The sequence below is a fragment of the Lactuca serriola genome, chromosome 5, assembly GCF_051521515.1.
Source record: "Lactuca serriola cultivar US96UC23 chromosome 5, Lser_US96UC23_V15, whole genome shotgun sequence".
NCBI lineage: Eukaryota > Viridiplantae > Streptophyta > Magnoliopsida > Asterales > Asteraceae > Lactuca > Lactuca serriola.
The window spans coordinates 313843863-313859822 of record NC_136412.1 but is presented as its reverse complement, the minus strand read 5'-3'; the positions used below and the strand labels follow the sequence as shown (position 1 = coordinate 313859822).

Below are 15960 nucleotides of genomic sequence, written 5' to 3'. Positions count from 1 at the left end.
GCAGATCATCGACGAGAGGAATATTAATATTAGTTGATAAGGGATATAGGTCATGATATATCATTAAATATCAAGATTTTTGACCTAAATTTTGTATTACACTTGTGCCTTTGGGGTGGTGATACTTAAATGAACAAATATTTTCCCGAGTTTTATACTAAAAAGTCTCATTATTTTGGAATTTTTTTTTGATAAATTCATAAATCTTTTTTTTTTAAAAAAAAGTCTCGTTATTTTGGGAAAATCATATAATCTGTCTTTCCCAATTAAAAAACTTTTTCCTTAATTTGGGCAAAATGTTAAACGATCAGGTTTATTCTATTCAAAAAAAAAGATTTAGGACTTTATCAAAAAAAATCTCAAAATAATTAGACCTTTCTGCATGAAATGCATACTTATCCTATTAATATTGCTTGACAAAGGATATAAGTCATGATATACCAATGATTATTATGCCTTTAGATCTTGATTTTGAATTAAAATTATGTTTGTGGGAGTTGTGATACTTAAACAAACCATTACTTAATACCGACCGAAATGTGTGTGTGTGTATATGTATGTGTGTGTCTGTGTGTGAGAGACAGGGGGAATGTATAAAGCTATTGGATGACTTTTTCCAAGTGATTTAAACCAAAAAAAAAACATCTTGTTAATATGCCACTAAACCTATTTCAATATAATTTGTAGAATACTAATTCATGTTTTAACCAATATTACCTATGTTGTAACAAACAAAAGAAGATCAATTCAAAACTATTTAAGTTATTTTTGACATCAAACTCCTAATAAAGAAGATAAATGATTAAGTTACGTATGCTGGTGAAGAAAATATAGTCTTAAGGAGTAATTAACACATATGTTGGTGTCTTGGCGCAAATGTTATTTTTTGGTAATCTAAAATCCAATTTTTTTAAACAAATACATAAATCATTATTAATACACATATATTAGGGTCTTGGCAGAAATGTTACTTTTATTGTAATCTATAATATGAATATTTATGTCAGCAAACTCAGAATTATGATGATCATTTTTCATGAAACCTTTCCAATTATGAGGTTGTTTTCTCAATATAATAAGTAAAATCATTGATTAATACAACTGGGCTCGTAGAAGAACTAAACTGATTATTTCTCATTTGCCTACAAGATTATATAATAGGGAACTCAAATTAACTGGAGTTCAAAAATTCCTGCTTTATTTTCGATCGCAAGGTTATATCAGCAACTATAAACTTAAGGTTTAGTCGTGCCTTTGAAATATCCTTAATCAATATTGGGAATAAATTTTGGTGCATTGTAAGCCTTAGGCCCTCAAGCGACTGTAAACTTTTTAGTCATACCTTTGAAATACACTTTATCAATATTGGGTGGACATTTTGGTGCAATGTTTATCTTAGGCATGCAGTCTTAAACCTAACAATTGTTTGTTTAATTTTATATTTATAATTTTCATAATTTTCTTTATAATTAACATTAATATCGATTAAATTAATTAATATAAGGTGAGGGTCATTTTTATAAACATCTAGCATTTATCACCAAAGATTTATAATATATGTAATGTGTACAAGTGTAGTCTGAATAAACTTTAATTAATGAGTAATCATACACTACTTAGTATCGATGCACGAACACATAAAAAATGATAAGGGAGTGTTTCCTCACTAGTCTTCTAAAAGTATTGGTTTAAGATCTATCGAATTTCCTTCTAAGCAGTTACATTGCCTATTATGATAGGTTTTGGAACCCCAAACATCTATCGGATGTTTTATTATAACAGAGAACACCTCGTACACAAGCAAAGCGAGTTATGTTTAGATTACAATACATCCACTTGCTATATGTCATGCTACTCAACCACTTGTTATTACATTAACTACATGAAAACAAAACATGACATCATCAATATAAATTCACATGCAAAAGTGATGTGTGCAACATACATAACATCTACTTTGATACAAATTCCATTTGGAGAATACACGTGATAAAAACTATCAACAGGAAAATTCAACATAAAATTTAATATATATTTGCTATATGACGTTAAAAAGTCAAATAAGGAAACCAAATGCCCCATGAATGGTGATGCGTTAACGTAAGAAAGTCACATCCTAGATTTCAACGTATGAAAAAAGGAACCCGAAAAAACGACAAAATGGTTTGGAAGAGTGGAGAAATAAATAAATAAATAATCAAAATGTACCTAGTTTTTCATGCACAAGCAACGACTTGTGCGTTTATTTTGGGCTTTTTGTTTTTTATTTTTATATATTTATTTTTCAAGCACATGTGGTCTCTAATGTATGGAGGAACAAAATATTATAGTATTTGAAAAGAATCTAGTACCATCTTCGAATCTCTAAATACAATTCGTATGGTCAACATATTTTTTATGTTTGGAACTCGACTAAAAGCTAATCTTTTAATGGCAGATTATGCACAAGGATCTAGTATCCAAACATAACATACCTGCAACAGTATTTGAAAAAGCAGTATCATTTTTTCTTTTGCTTTTTCATTTGGAGTAACAAATGTTTGTGTGTCTTACAACCAAAAGTATGGCACCGTGCATGGGCATCGCAAAGTCGCTTGTCATTCCTTATGAATGATGATGCATATGTATCGTTAAGTTACAGAATAAATATGATAATGTCCCCACTTCCAACTAGATTGGTAACAAGACATGCGATATAAATTCTCGACGAGCTAAGCAGACAAGAGAAAACACACTACTTTCCATCCATTACTCTAAACATTGGTTACTAACTTTCCTATTTCATATATCCACTATTAAAGATTAGCGATTTGTTAACCATGCCAGGAAAAGGAAATGCAGTTCTAAAAGGAGATTGCAAGGGTAAATGCCACCTGTCAACCATTAATGATAGTTTTGTGGAGACAAGGACACATCATTTCATGGTTAATGGAAAGCCGTTGTATTTTAATGGCTTTAACGCCTACTGGTTAATGTGTATGGCTTCTGATCCATCTACAAGGGTGAAGGTCACAGATGCATTTCAAGAATCTTCCAAGATAGGAATGAACCTGGTTAGGACATGGGCTTTTAGTGATGGTGGCAACAAACCCCTGCAAACCTCTCCCGGTTTTTACAATGAGGACATGTTTAAGGTAACTTTATCTATTATTTTAGCCTCTATTTTTTATTCAACATGATCTGTAAACATTAAAAAGTAATATCTTATCAACCATACGACAAATCGACACGGACATATTGAAATAAAAGTTAGTAATAATCAAGATCACAAACACTTTAACACCTCTGTTTTATGTTACTTGTGATAACCATCCACACATTTTCATTCCAGGGATTGGATTTTGTGATATCAGAAGCGAAAAAGTATGGGATTCACTTGATTCTCAGCTTGGTTAATAACTGGGATGATTTTGGAGGTAAAAAACAATATGTTCAGTGGGCAAGGGATCATGGGGGACAATACTTGAATAGTGATGATGATTTCTTTACTAACGTTGTAGTTAAAGGATATTATAAGAATCATTTGAAGGTATATATATGTTTGGGAAACAATGTTTCCATTATATCACAAAAATTTTCTACAACAGCTGTATGTGCATTTTGTCAAAAAATTTGAGCATGTTGCAAATACTGTTTTGCTACAGACCATTCTTACGAGACGCAACTCAATCACCGGGGTTGACTACAAGGATGATTCCACCATCTTTGCATGGGAGCTAATGAACGAACCCCGCTGCCAGTCTGATCTATCAGGGAAATTTCTACAGGTTCTTGTTTTCTCTGTTTTCTCACAGTTAAGTTGTTCATATGAGAAAATGCCCGAATCAATTATCTAGAAAGAAGGAAATCTTTTACTTTCAAATGATAGGAGTACATAGAGGAAACTGGTTTTTTATTAAACTATATGGTGCATAACCTATAACCATCGGTATCTCTTCTTTGTGCAGGAATGGATAGTAGAAATGGCAGCTGAAATAAAGTCCATTGATAAGAACCATCTTCTCGAAATCGGACTTGAAGGGTTTTATGGGGAATCAATGCCTGAAAAGAAGCAAAACAATCCGGGCTATGAAGTAGGGACCGACTTCATTACAAACAACGGCGTCAACAATGTGGATTTTGCTACAATCCATCTGTATCCCGACCAATGGTATGATCGAGTCTATACCGACATATAAACTCCATCACAATGCTTTTGTTCGTATATATACTTTGCATGTCACGCTAGCCAACACCCGAACGTAGTTAGCATCCTAAAAATGTTTCATGAAATGCATGTTTCTTATTTATAACTAAAACAATCTTTTATGTTATTTAATTTTATTGAATAACATATGTGGGTATTTCGATTTTTGACTTAGGGTTCCGGGAGCTAGCGATGAAGCTCGAGCTAAATTTGTTGAAAAATGGATTAATGCACATATTGAGGATTGTGATTCCATCTTGAGAAAACCTTTACTGATTGCAGAATTTGGCAAGTCCTCTTGGTCTTCAGGTTACACCGTAGAAGCAAGGGATGAGTACTTTGGTGGGATATTCAACACGGCCTATGAAAGTGCAAGAAACCGGGGGTCGTGTTCAGGTACAACTTTTTGGCAAGTCATGGCGGAAGGAATGGATAACTGGGGTGACGGGTACCAAGTTTTCTTTGACCAAAACCCCTCCACTGCTGCAATAATTGCCATACAGTCTCAAAGAATTTCATCACTCGACTCTTCAACCAACCTACAGTTCTCTCCCGTTGCTGTTGAAAAATAATTATGTTGGGTTCCTGAACAAATAATTATCCCTTTCGAGATAAAATGATATTTCTCTCTGCCGCGTTACTTACCTTTAGAAAATGTGAAGTTTAAATAGTGAAATGAAAATAAAGATAGAGGTAGCAACCATTTTGCATGAAACAAAATAGTTCCACCCTATTAGTAATGTTGTACCGCGGGTAACTTCAACTCAGTATTGTTGGACGAAGTGGGAAAATTGATGCATTTCCTTTTTATCTAAATATGGTAATATATGTAAGGTATTTTTATGTGTTTTCTTAGCTTTTGTCTATCTTTTCTTAATGTTATAAATATTTTGTCTATCAAACACACAAGTCACGTCAACATATGTGAATCCTTTTATATGTATTCAAACCACTTTTTGATCGCAGATCATCGACGAGAGGAATATTAATATTAGTTGATAAGGGATATAGGTCATGATATATCATTAAATATCAAGATTTTTGACCTAAATTTTGTATTACACTTGTGCCTTTGGGGTGGTGATACTTAAATGAACAAATATTTTCCCGAGTTTTATACTAAAAAGTCTCATTATTTTGGAATTTTTTTTTGATAAATTCATAAATCTTTTTTTTTTAAAAAAAAGTCTCGTTATTTTGGGAAAATCATATAATCTGTCTTTCCCAATTAAAAAACTTTTTCCTTAATTTGGGCAAAATGTTAAACGATCAGGTTTATTCTATTCAAAAAAAAAGATTTAGGACTTTATCAAAAAAAATCTCAAAATAATTAGACCTTTCTGCATGAAATGCATACTTATCCTATTAATATTGCTTGACAAAGGATATAAGTCATGATATACCAATGATTATTATGCCTTTAGATCTTGATTTTGAATTAAAATTATGTTTGTGGGAGTTGTGATACTTAAACAAACCATTACTTAATACCGACCGAAATGTGTGTGTGTGTATATGTATGTGTGTGTCTGTGTGTGAGAGACAGGGGGAATGTATAAAGCTATTGGATGACTTTTTCCAAGTGATTTAAACCAAAAAAAAAACATCTTGTTAATATGCCACTAAACCTATTTCAATATAATTTGTAGAATACTAATTCATGTTTTAACCAATATTACCTATGTTGTAACAAACAAAAGAAGATCAATTCAAAACTATTTAAGTTATTTTTGACATCAAACTCCTAATAAAGAAGATAAATGATTAAGTTACGTATGCTGGTGAAGAAAATATAGTCTTAAGGAGTAATTAACACATATGTTGGTGTCTTGGCGCAAATGTTATTTTTTGGTAATCTAAAATCCAATTTTTTTAAACAAATACATAAATCATTATTAATACACATATATTAGGGTCTTGGCAGAAATGTTACTTTTATTGTAATCTATAATATGAATATTTATGTCAGCAAACTCAGAATTATGATGATCATTTTTCATGAAACCTTTCCAATTATGAGGTTGTTTTCTCAATATAATAAGTAAAATCATTGATTAATACAACTGGGCTCGTAGAAGAACTAAACTGATTATTTCTCATTTGCCTACAAGATTATATAATAGGGAACTCAAATTAACTGGAGTTCAAAAATTCCTGCTTTATTTTCGATCGCAAGGTTATATCAGCAACTATAAACTTAAGGTTTAGTCGTGCCTTTGAAATATCCTTAATCAATATTGGGAATAAATTTTGGTGCATTGTAAGCCTTAGGCCCTCAAGCGACTGTAAACTTTTTAGTCATACCTTTGAAATACACTTTATCAATATTGGGTGGACATTTTGGTGCAATGTTTATCTTAGGCATGCAGTCTTAAACCTAACAATTGTTTGTTTAATTTTATATTTATAATTTTCATAATTTTCTTTATAATTAACATTAATATCGATTAAATTAATTAATATAAGGTGAGGGTCATTTTTATAAACATCTAGCATTTATCACCAAAGATTTATAATATATGTAATGTGTACAAGTGTAGTCTGAATAAACTTTAATTAATGAGTAATCATACACTACTTAGTATCGATGCACGAACACATAAAAAATGATAAGGGAGTGTTTCCTCACTAGTCTTCTAAAAGTATTGGTTTAAGATCTATCGAATTTCCTTCTAAGCAGTTACATTGCCTATTATGATAGGTTTTGGAACCCCAAACATCTATCGGATGTTTTATTATAACAGAGAACACCTCGTACACAAGCAAAGCGAGTTATGTTTAGATTACAATACATCCACTTGCTATATGTCATGCTACTCAACCACTTGTTATTACATTAACTACATGAAAACAAAACATGACATCATCAATATAAATTCACATGCAAAAGTGATGTGTGCAACATACATAACATCTACTTTGATACAAATTCCATTTGGAGAATACACGTGATAAAAACTATCAACAGGAAAATTCAACATAAAATTTAATATATATTTGCTATATGACGTTAAAAAGTCAAATAAGGAAACCAAATGCCCCATGAATGGTGATGCGTTAACGTAAGAAAGTCACATCCTAGATTTCAACGTATGAAAAAAGGAACCCGAAAAAACGACAAAATGGTTTGGAAGAGTGGAGAAATAAATAAATAAATAATCAAAATGTACCTAGTTTTTCATGCACAAGCAACGACTTGTGCGTTTATTTTGGGCTTTTTGTTTTTTATTTTTATATATTTATTTTTCAAGCACATGTGGTCTCTAATGTATGGAGGAACAAAATATTATAGTATTTGAAAAGAATCTAGTACCATCTTCGAATCTCTAAATACAATTCGTTTGGTCAACATATTTTTTATGTTTGGAACTCGACTAAAAGCTAATCTTTTAATGGCAGATTATGCACAAGGATCTAGTATCCAAACATAACATACCTGCAACAGTATTTGAAAAAGCAGTATCATTTTTTCTTTTGCTTTTTCATTTGGAGTAACAAATGTTTGTGTGTCTTACAACCAAAAGTATGGCACCGTGCATGGGCATCGCAAAGTCGCTTGTCATTCCTTATGAATGATGATGCATATGTATCGTTAAGTTACAGAATAAATATGATGATGTCCCCACTTCCAACTAGATTGGTAACAAGACATGCGATATAAATTCTCGACGAGCTAAGCAGACAAGAGAAAACACACTACTTTCCATCCATTACTCTAAACATTGGTTACTAACTTTCCTATTTCATATATCCACTATTAAAGATTAGCGATTTGTTAACCATGCCAGGAAAAGGAAATGCAGTTCTAAAAGGAGATTGCAAGGGTAAATGCCACCTGTCAACCATTAATGATAGTTTTGTGGAGACAAGGACACATCATTTCATGGTTAATGGAAAGCCGTTGTATTTTAATGGCTTTAACGCCTACTGGTTAATGTGTATGGCTTCTGATCCATCTACAAGGGTGAAGGTCACAGATGCATTTCAAGAATCTTCCAAGATAGGAATGAACCTGGTTAGGACATGGGCTTTTAGTGATGGTGGCAACAAACCCCTGCAAACCTCTCCCGGTTTTTACAATGAGGACATGTTTAAGGTAACTTTATCTATTATTTTAGCCTCTATTTTTTATTCAACATGATCTGTAAACATTAAAAAGTAATATCTTATCAACCATACGACAAATCGACACGGACATATTGAAATAAAAGTTAGTAATAATCAAGATCACAAACACTTTAACACCTCTGTTTTATGTTACTTGTGATAACCATCCACACATTTTCATTCCAGGGATTGGATTTTGTGATATCAGAAGCGAAAAAGTATGGGATTCACTTGATTCTCAGCTTGGTTAATAACTGGGATGATTTTGGAGGTAAAAAACAATATGTTCAGTGGGCAAGGGATCATGGGGGACAATACTTGAATAGTGATGATGATTTCTTTACTAACGTTGTAGTTAAAGGATATTATAAGAATCATTTGAAGGTATATATATGTTTGGGAAACAATGTTTCCATTATATCACAAAAATTTTCTACAACAGCTGTATGTGCATTTTGTCAAAAAATTTGAGCATGTTGCAAATACTGTTTTGCTACAGACCATTCTTACGAGACGCAACTCAATCACCGGGGTTGACTACAAGGATGATTCCACCATCTTTGCATGGGAGCTAATGAACGAACCCCGCTGCCAGTCTGATCTATCAGGGAAATTTCTACAGGTTCTTGTTTTCTCTGTTTTCTCACAGTTAAGTTGTTCATATGAGAAAATGCCCGAATCAATTATCTAGAAAGAAGGAAATCTTTTACTTTCAAATGATAGGAGTACATAGAGGAAACTGGTTTTTTATTAAACTATATGGTGCATAACCTATAACCATCGGTATCTCTTCTTTGTGCAGGAATGGATAGTAGAAATGGCAGCTGAAATAAAGTCCATTGATAAGAACCATCTTCTCGAAATCGGACTTGAAGGGTTTTATGGGGAATCAATGCCTGAAAAGAAGCAAAACAATCCGGGCTATGAAGTAGGGACCGACTTCATTACAAACAACGGCGTCAACAATGTGGATTTTGCTACAATCCATCTGTATCCCGACCAATGGTATGATCGAGTCTATACCGACATATAAACTCCATCACAATGCTTTTGTTCGTATATATACTTTGCATGTCACGCTAGCCAACACCCGAACGTAGTTAGCATCCTAAAAATGTTTCATGAAATGCATGTTTCTTATTTATAACTAAAACAATCTTTTATGTTATTTAATTTTATTGAATAACATATGTGGGTATTTCGATTTTTGACTTAGGGTTCCGGGAGCTAGCGATGAAGCTCGAGCTAAATTTGTTGAAAAATGGATTAATGCACATATTGAGGATTGTGATTCCATCTTGAGAAAACCTTTACTGATTGCAGAATTTGGCAAGTCCTCTTGGTCTTCAGGTTACACCGTAGAAGCAAGGGATGAGTACTTTGGTGGGATATTCAACACGGCCTATGAAAGTGCAAGAAACCGGGGGTCGTGTTCAGGTACAACTTTTTGGCAAGTCATGGCGGAAGGAATGGATAACTGGGGTGACGGGTACCAAGTTTTCTTTGACCAAAACCCCTCCACTGCTGCAATAATTGCCATACAGTCTCAAAGAATTTCATCACTCGACTCTTCAACCAACCTACAGTTCTCTCCCGTTGCTGTTGAAAAATAATTATGTTGGGTTCCTGAACAAATAATTATCCCTTTCGAGATAAAATGATATTTCTCTCTGCCGCGTTACTTACCTTTAGAAAATGTGAAGTTTAAATAGTGAAATGAAAATAAAGATAGAGGTAGCAACCATTTTGCATGAAACAAAATAGTTCCACCCTATTAGTAATGTTGTACCGCGGGTAACTTCAACTCAGTATTGTTGGACGAAGTGGGAAAATTGATGCATTTCCTTTTTATCTAAATATGGTAATATATGTAAGGTATTTTTATGTGTTTTCTTAGCTTTTGTCTATCTTTTCTTAATGTTATAAATATTTTGTCTATCAAACACACAAGTCACGTCAACATATGTGAATCCTTTTATATGTATTCAAACCACTTTTTGATCGCAGATCATCGACGAGAGGAATATTAATATTAGTTGATAAGGGATATAGGTCATGATATATCATTAAATATCAAGATTTTTGACCTAAATTTTGTATTACACTTGTGCCTTTGGGGTGGTGATACTTAAATGAACAAATATTTTCCCGAGTTTTATACTAAAAAGTCTCATTATTTTGGAATTTTTTTTTGATAAATTCATAAATCTTTTTTTTTTAAAAAAAAGTCTCGTTATTTTGGGAAAATCATATAATCTGTCTTTCCCAATTAAAAAACTTTTTCCTTAATTTGGGCAAAATGTTAAACGATCAGGTTTATTCTATTCAAAAAAAAAAAGATTTAGGACTTTATCAAAAAAAATCTCAAAATAATTAGACCTTTCTGCATGAAATGCATACTTATCCTATTAATATTGCTTGACAAAGGATATAAGTCATGATATACCAATGATTATTATGCCTTTAGATCTTGATTTTGAATTAAAATTATGTTTGTGGGAGTTGTGATACTTAAACAAACCATTACTTAATACCGACCGAAATGTGTGTGTGTATATGTATGTGTGTGTCTGTGTGTGAGAGACAGGGGGAATGTATAAAGCTATTGGATGACTTTTTCCAAGTGATTTAAACCAAAAAAAAAAACATCTTGTTAATATGCCACTAAACCTATTTCAATATAATTTGTAGAATACTAATTCATGTTTTAACCAATATTACCTATGTTGTAACAAACAAAAGAAGATCAATTCAAAACTATTTAAGTTATTTTTGACATCAAACTCCTAATAAAGAAGATAAATGATTAAGTTACGTATGCTGGTGAAGAAAATATAGTCTTAAGGAGTAATTAACAAATATGTTGGTGTCTTGGCGCAAATGTTATTTTTTGGTAATCTAAAATCCAATTTTTTTAAACAAATACATAAATCATTATTAATACACATATATTAGGGTCTTGGCAGAAATGTTACTTTTATTGTAATCTATAATATGAATATTTATGTCAGCAAACTCAGAATTATGATGATCATTTTTCATGAAACCTTTCCAATTATGAGGTTGTTTTCTCAATATAATAAGTAAAATCATTGATTAATACAACTGGGCTCGTAGAAGAACTAAACTGATTATTTCTCATTTGCCTACAAGATTATATAATAGGGAACTCAAATTAACTGGAGTTCAAAAATTCCTGCTTTATTTTCGATCGCAAGGTTATATCAGCAACTATAAACTTAAGGTTTAGTCGTACCTTTGAAATATCCTTTATCAATACTGGGAATAAATTTTGGTGCATTGTAAGCCTTAGGCCCTCAAGCGACTGTAAACTTTTTAGTCATACCTTTGAAATACACTTTATCAATATTGGGTAGACATTTTGGTGCAATGTTTATCTTAGGCATGCAGTCTTAAACCTAACAATTGTTTGTTTAATTTTATATTTATAATTTTCATAATTTTCTTTATAATTAACATTAATATCGATTAAATTAATTAATATAAGGTGAGGGTCATTTTTATAAACATCTAGCATTTATCACCAAAGATTTATAATATATGTAATGTGTACAAGTGTAGTCTGAATAAACTTTAATTAATGAATAATCATACACTACTTAGTATCGATGCACGAACACATAAAAAATGATAAGGGAGTGTTTCCTCACTAGTCTTCTAAAAGTATTGGTTTAAGATCTATCGAATTTCCTTCTAAGCAGTTACATTGCCTATTATGATAGGTTTTGGAACCCCAAACATCTATCGGATGTTTTATTATAACAGAGAACACCTCGTACACAAGCAAAGCGAGTTATGTTTAGATTACAATACATCCACTTGCTATATGTCATGCTACTCAACCACTTGTTATTACATTAACTACATGAAAACAAAACATGACATCATCAATATAAATTCACATGCAAAAGTGATGTGTGCAACATACATAACATCTACTTTGATACAAATTCCATTTGGAGAATACACGTGATAAAAACTATCAACAGGAAAATTCAACATAAAATTTAATATATATTTGCTATATGACGTTAAAAAGTCAAATAAGGAAACCAAATGCCCCATGAATGGTGATGCGTTAACGTAAGAAAGTCACATCCTAGATTTCAACGTATGAAAAAAGGAACCCGAAAAAACGACAAAATGGTTTGGAAGAGTGGAGAAATAAATAAATAAATAATCAAAATGTACCTAGTTTTTCATGCACAAGCAACGACTTGTGCGTTTATTTTGGGCTTTTTGTTTTTTATTTTTATATATTTATTTTTCAAGCACATGTGGTCTCTAATGTATGGAGGAACAAAATATTATAGTATTTGAAAAGAATCTAGTACCATCTTCGAATCTCTAAATACAATTCGTTTGGTCAACATATTTTTTATGTTTGGAACTCGACTAAAAGCTAATCTTTTAATGGCAGATTATGCACAAGGATCTAGTATCCAAACATAACATACCTGCAACAGTATTTGAAAAAGCAGTATCATTTTTTCTTTTGCTTTTTCATTTGGAGTAACAAATGTTTGTGTGTCTTACAACCAAAAGTATGGCACCGTGCATGGGCATCGCAAAGTCGCTTGTCATTCCTTATGAATGATGATGCATATGTATCGTTAAGTTACATAATAAATATGATGATGTCCCCACTTCCAACTAGATTGGTAACAAGACATGCGATATAAATTCTCGACGAGCTAAGCAGACAAGAGAAAACACACTACTTTCCATCCATTACTCTAAACATTGGTTACTAACTTTCCTATTTCATATATCCACTATTAAAGATTAGCGATTTGTTAACCATGCCAGGAAAATGAAATGCAGTTCTAAAAGGAGATTGCAAGGGTAAATGCCACCTGTCAACCATTAATGATAGTTTTGTGGAGACAAGGACACATCATTTCATGGTTAATGGAAAGCCGTTGTATTTTAATGGCTTTAACGCCTACTGGTTAATGTGTATGGCTTCTGATCCATCTACAAGGGTGAAGGTCACAGATGCATTTCAAGAATCTTCCAAGATAGGAATGAACCTGGTTAGGACATGGGCTTTTAGTGATGGTGGCAACAAACCCCTGCAAACCTCTCCCGGTTTTTACAATGAGGACATGTTTAAGGTAACTTTATCTATTATTTTAGCCTCTATTTTTTATTCAACATGATCTGTAAACATTAAAAAGTAATATCTTATCAACCATACGACAAATCGACACGGACATATTGAAATAAAAGTTAGTAATAATCAAGATCACAAACACTTTAACACCTCTGTTTTATGTTACTTGTGATAACCATCCACACATTTTCATTCCAGGGATTGGATTTTGTGATATCAGAAGCGAAAAAGTATGGGATTCACTTGATTCTCAGCTTGGTTAATAACTGGGATGATTTTGGAGGTAAAAAACAATATGTTCAGTGGGCAAGGGATCATGGGGGACAATACTTGAATAGTGATGATGATTTCTTTACTAACGTTGTAGTTAAAGGATATTATAAGAATCATTTGAAGGTATACATATGTTTGGGAAACAATGTTTCCATTATATCACAAAAATTTTCTACAACAGCTGTATGTGCATTTTGTCAAAAAATTTGAGCATGTTGCAAATACTGTTTTGCTACAGACCATTCTTACGAGACGCAACTCAATCACCGGGGTTGACTACAAGGATGATTCCACCATCTTTGCATGGGAGCTAATGAACGAACCCCGCTGCCAGTCTGATCTATCAGGGAAATTTCTACAGGTTCTTGTTTTCTCTGTTTTCTCACAGTTAAGTTGTTCATATGAGAAAATGCCCGAATCAATTATCTAGAAAGAAGGAAATCTTTTACTTTCAAATGATAGGAGTACATAGAGGAAACTGGTTTTTTATTAAACTATATGGTGCATAACCTATAACCATTGGTATCTCTTCTTTGTGCAGGAATGGATAGTAGAAATGGCAGCTGAAATAAAGTCCATTGATAAGAACCATCTTCTCGAAATCGGACTTGAAGGGTTTTATGGGGAATCAATGCCTGAAAAGAAGCAAAACAATCCGGGCTATGAAGTAGGGACCGACTTCATTACAAACAACGGCGTCAACAATGTGGATTTTGCTACAATCCATCTGTATCCCGACCAATGGTATGATCGAGTCTATACCGACATATAAACTCCATCACAATGCTTTTGTTCGTATATATACTTTGCATGTCACGCTAGCCAACACCCGAACGTAGTTAGCATCCTAAAAATGTTTCATGAAATGCATGTTTCTTATTTATAACTAAAACAATCTTTTATGTTATTTAATTTTATTGAATAACATATGTGGGTATTTCGATTTTTGACTTAGGGTTCCGGGAGCTAGCGATGAAGCTCGAGCTAAATTTGTTGAAAAATGGATTAATGCACATATTGAGGATTGTGATTCCATCTTGAGAAAACCTTTACTGATTGCAGAATTTGGCAAGTCCTCTTGGTCTTCAGGTTACACCGTAGAAGCAAGGGATGAGTACTTTGGTGGGATATTCAACACGGCCTATGAAAGTGCAAGAAACCGGGGGTCGTGTTCAGGTACAACTTTTTGGCAAGTCATGGCGGAAGGAATGGATAACTGGGGTGACGGGTACCAAGTTTTCTTTGACCAAAACCCTTCCACTGCTGCAATAATTGCCATACAGTCTCAAAGAATTTCATCACTCGACTCTTCAACCAACCTACAGTTCTCTCCCGTTGCTGTTGAAAAATAATTATGTTGGGTTCCTGAACAAATAATTATCCCTTTCGAGATAAAATGATATTTCTCTCTGCCGCGTTACTTACCTTTAGAAAATGTGAAGTTTAAATAGTGAAATGAAAATAAAGATAGAGCTAGCAACCATTTTGCATGAAACAAAATAGTTCCACCCTATTAGTAATGTTGTACCGCGGGTAACTTCAACTCAGTATTGTTAGACGAAGTGGGAAAATTGATGCATTTCCTTTTTATCTAAATATGGTAATATATGTAAGGTATTTTTATGTGTTTTCTTAGCTTTTGTCTATCTTTTCTTAATGTTATAAATATTTTGTCTATCAAACACACAAGTCACGTCAACATATGTAAATCCTTTTATATGTATTCAAACCACTTTTTGATCGCAGATCATCGACGAGAGGAATATTAATATTAGTTGATAAGGGATATAGGTCATGATATATCATTAAATATCAAGATTTTTGACCTAAATTTTGTATTACACTTGTGCCTTTGGGGTGGTGATACTTAAATGAACAAATATTTTCCCGAGTTTTATACTAAAAAGTCTCATTATTTTGGAATTTTTTTTTGATAAATTCATAAATCTTTTTTTTAACAAAAAAGTCTCGTTATTTTGGGAAAATCATATAATCTGTCTTTCCCAATTAAAAAAACTTTTTCCTTAATTTGGGCAAAATGTTAAACGATCTGGTTTATTCTATTCAAAAAAAAAAGATTTAGGACTTTATCAAAAAAAATCTCAAAATAATTAGACTTTTCTTCATGAAATGCATACTTATCCTATTAATATTGCTTGACAAAGGATATAAGTCATGATATACCAATGATTATTATGCCTTTAGATCTTGATTTTGAATTAAAATTATGTTTGTGGGAGTTGTGATACTTAAACAA

General features: G+C 32.5%; 3 protein-coding genes across 3 annotated transcripts; all 3 read left to right on the top strand.

Annotated features, from left to right (window-relative positions):
- Nucleotides 1-2819: 2819 nt before the first annotated feature.
- Nucleotides 2820-4758, top strand: LOC145050806 (mannan endo-1,4-beta-mannosidase 4-like). Its single transcript, XM_078998998.1, has 5 exons — nt 2820-3134; nt 3332-3529; nt 3645-3767; nt 3948-4150; nt 4362-4758. Exons 1-5 carry the CDS (start codon nt 2820-2822, stop codon nt 4756-4758), a joined length of 1236 nt encoding a protein of 411 aa, XP_078855124.1.
- Nucleotides 4759-7967: 3209 nt separating this feature from the next.
- Nucleotides 7968-9906, top strand: LOC145050803 (mannan endo-1,4-beta-mannosidase 4-like). Its single transcript, XM_078998997.1, has 5 exons — nt 7968-8282; nt 8480-8677; nt 8793-8915; nt 9096-9298; nt 9510-9906. Exons 1-5 carry the CDS (start codon nt 7968-7970, stop codon nt 9904-9906), a joined length of 1236 nt encoding a protein of 411 aa, XP_078855123.1.
- Nucleotides 9907-13218: 3312 nt separating this feature from the next.
- LOC145050802 (putative mannan endo-1,4-beta-mannosidase 9) lies at nt 13219-15055 on the top strand. Its single transcript, XM_078998996.1, has 5 exons — nt 13219-13431; nt 13629-13826; nt 13942-14064; nt 14245-14447; nt 14659-15055. The coding sequence occupies exons 1-5, from the start codon at nt 13219-13221 to the stop codon at nt 15053-15055; spliced, it is 1134 nt and encodes a 377-aa protein (XP_078855122.1).
- Nucleotides 15056-15960: the final 905 nt, after the last annotated feature.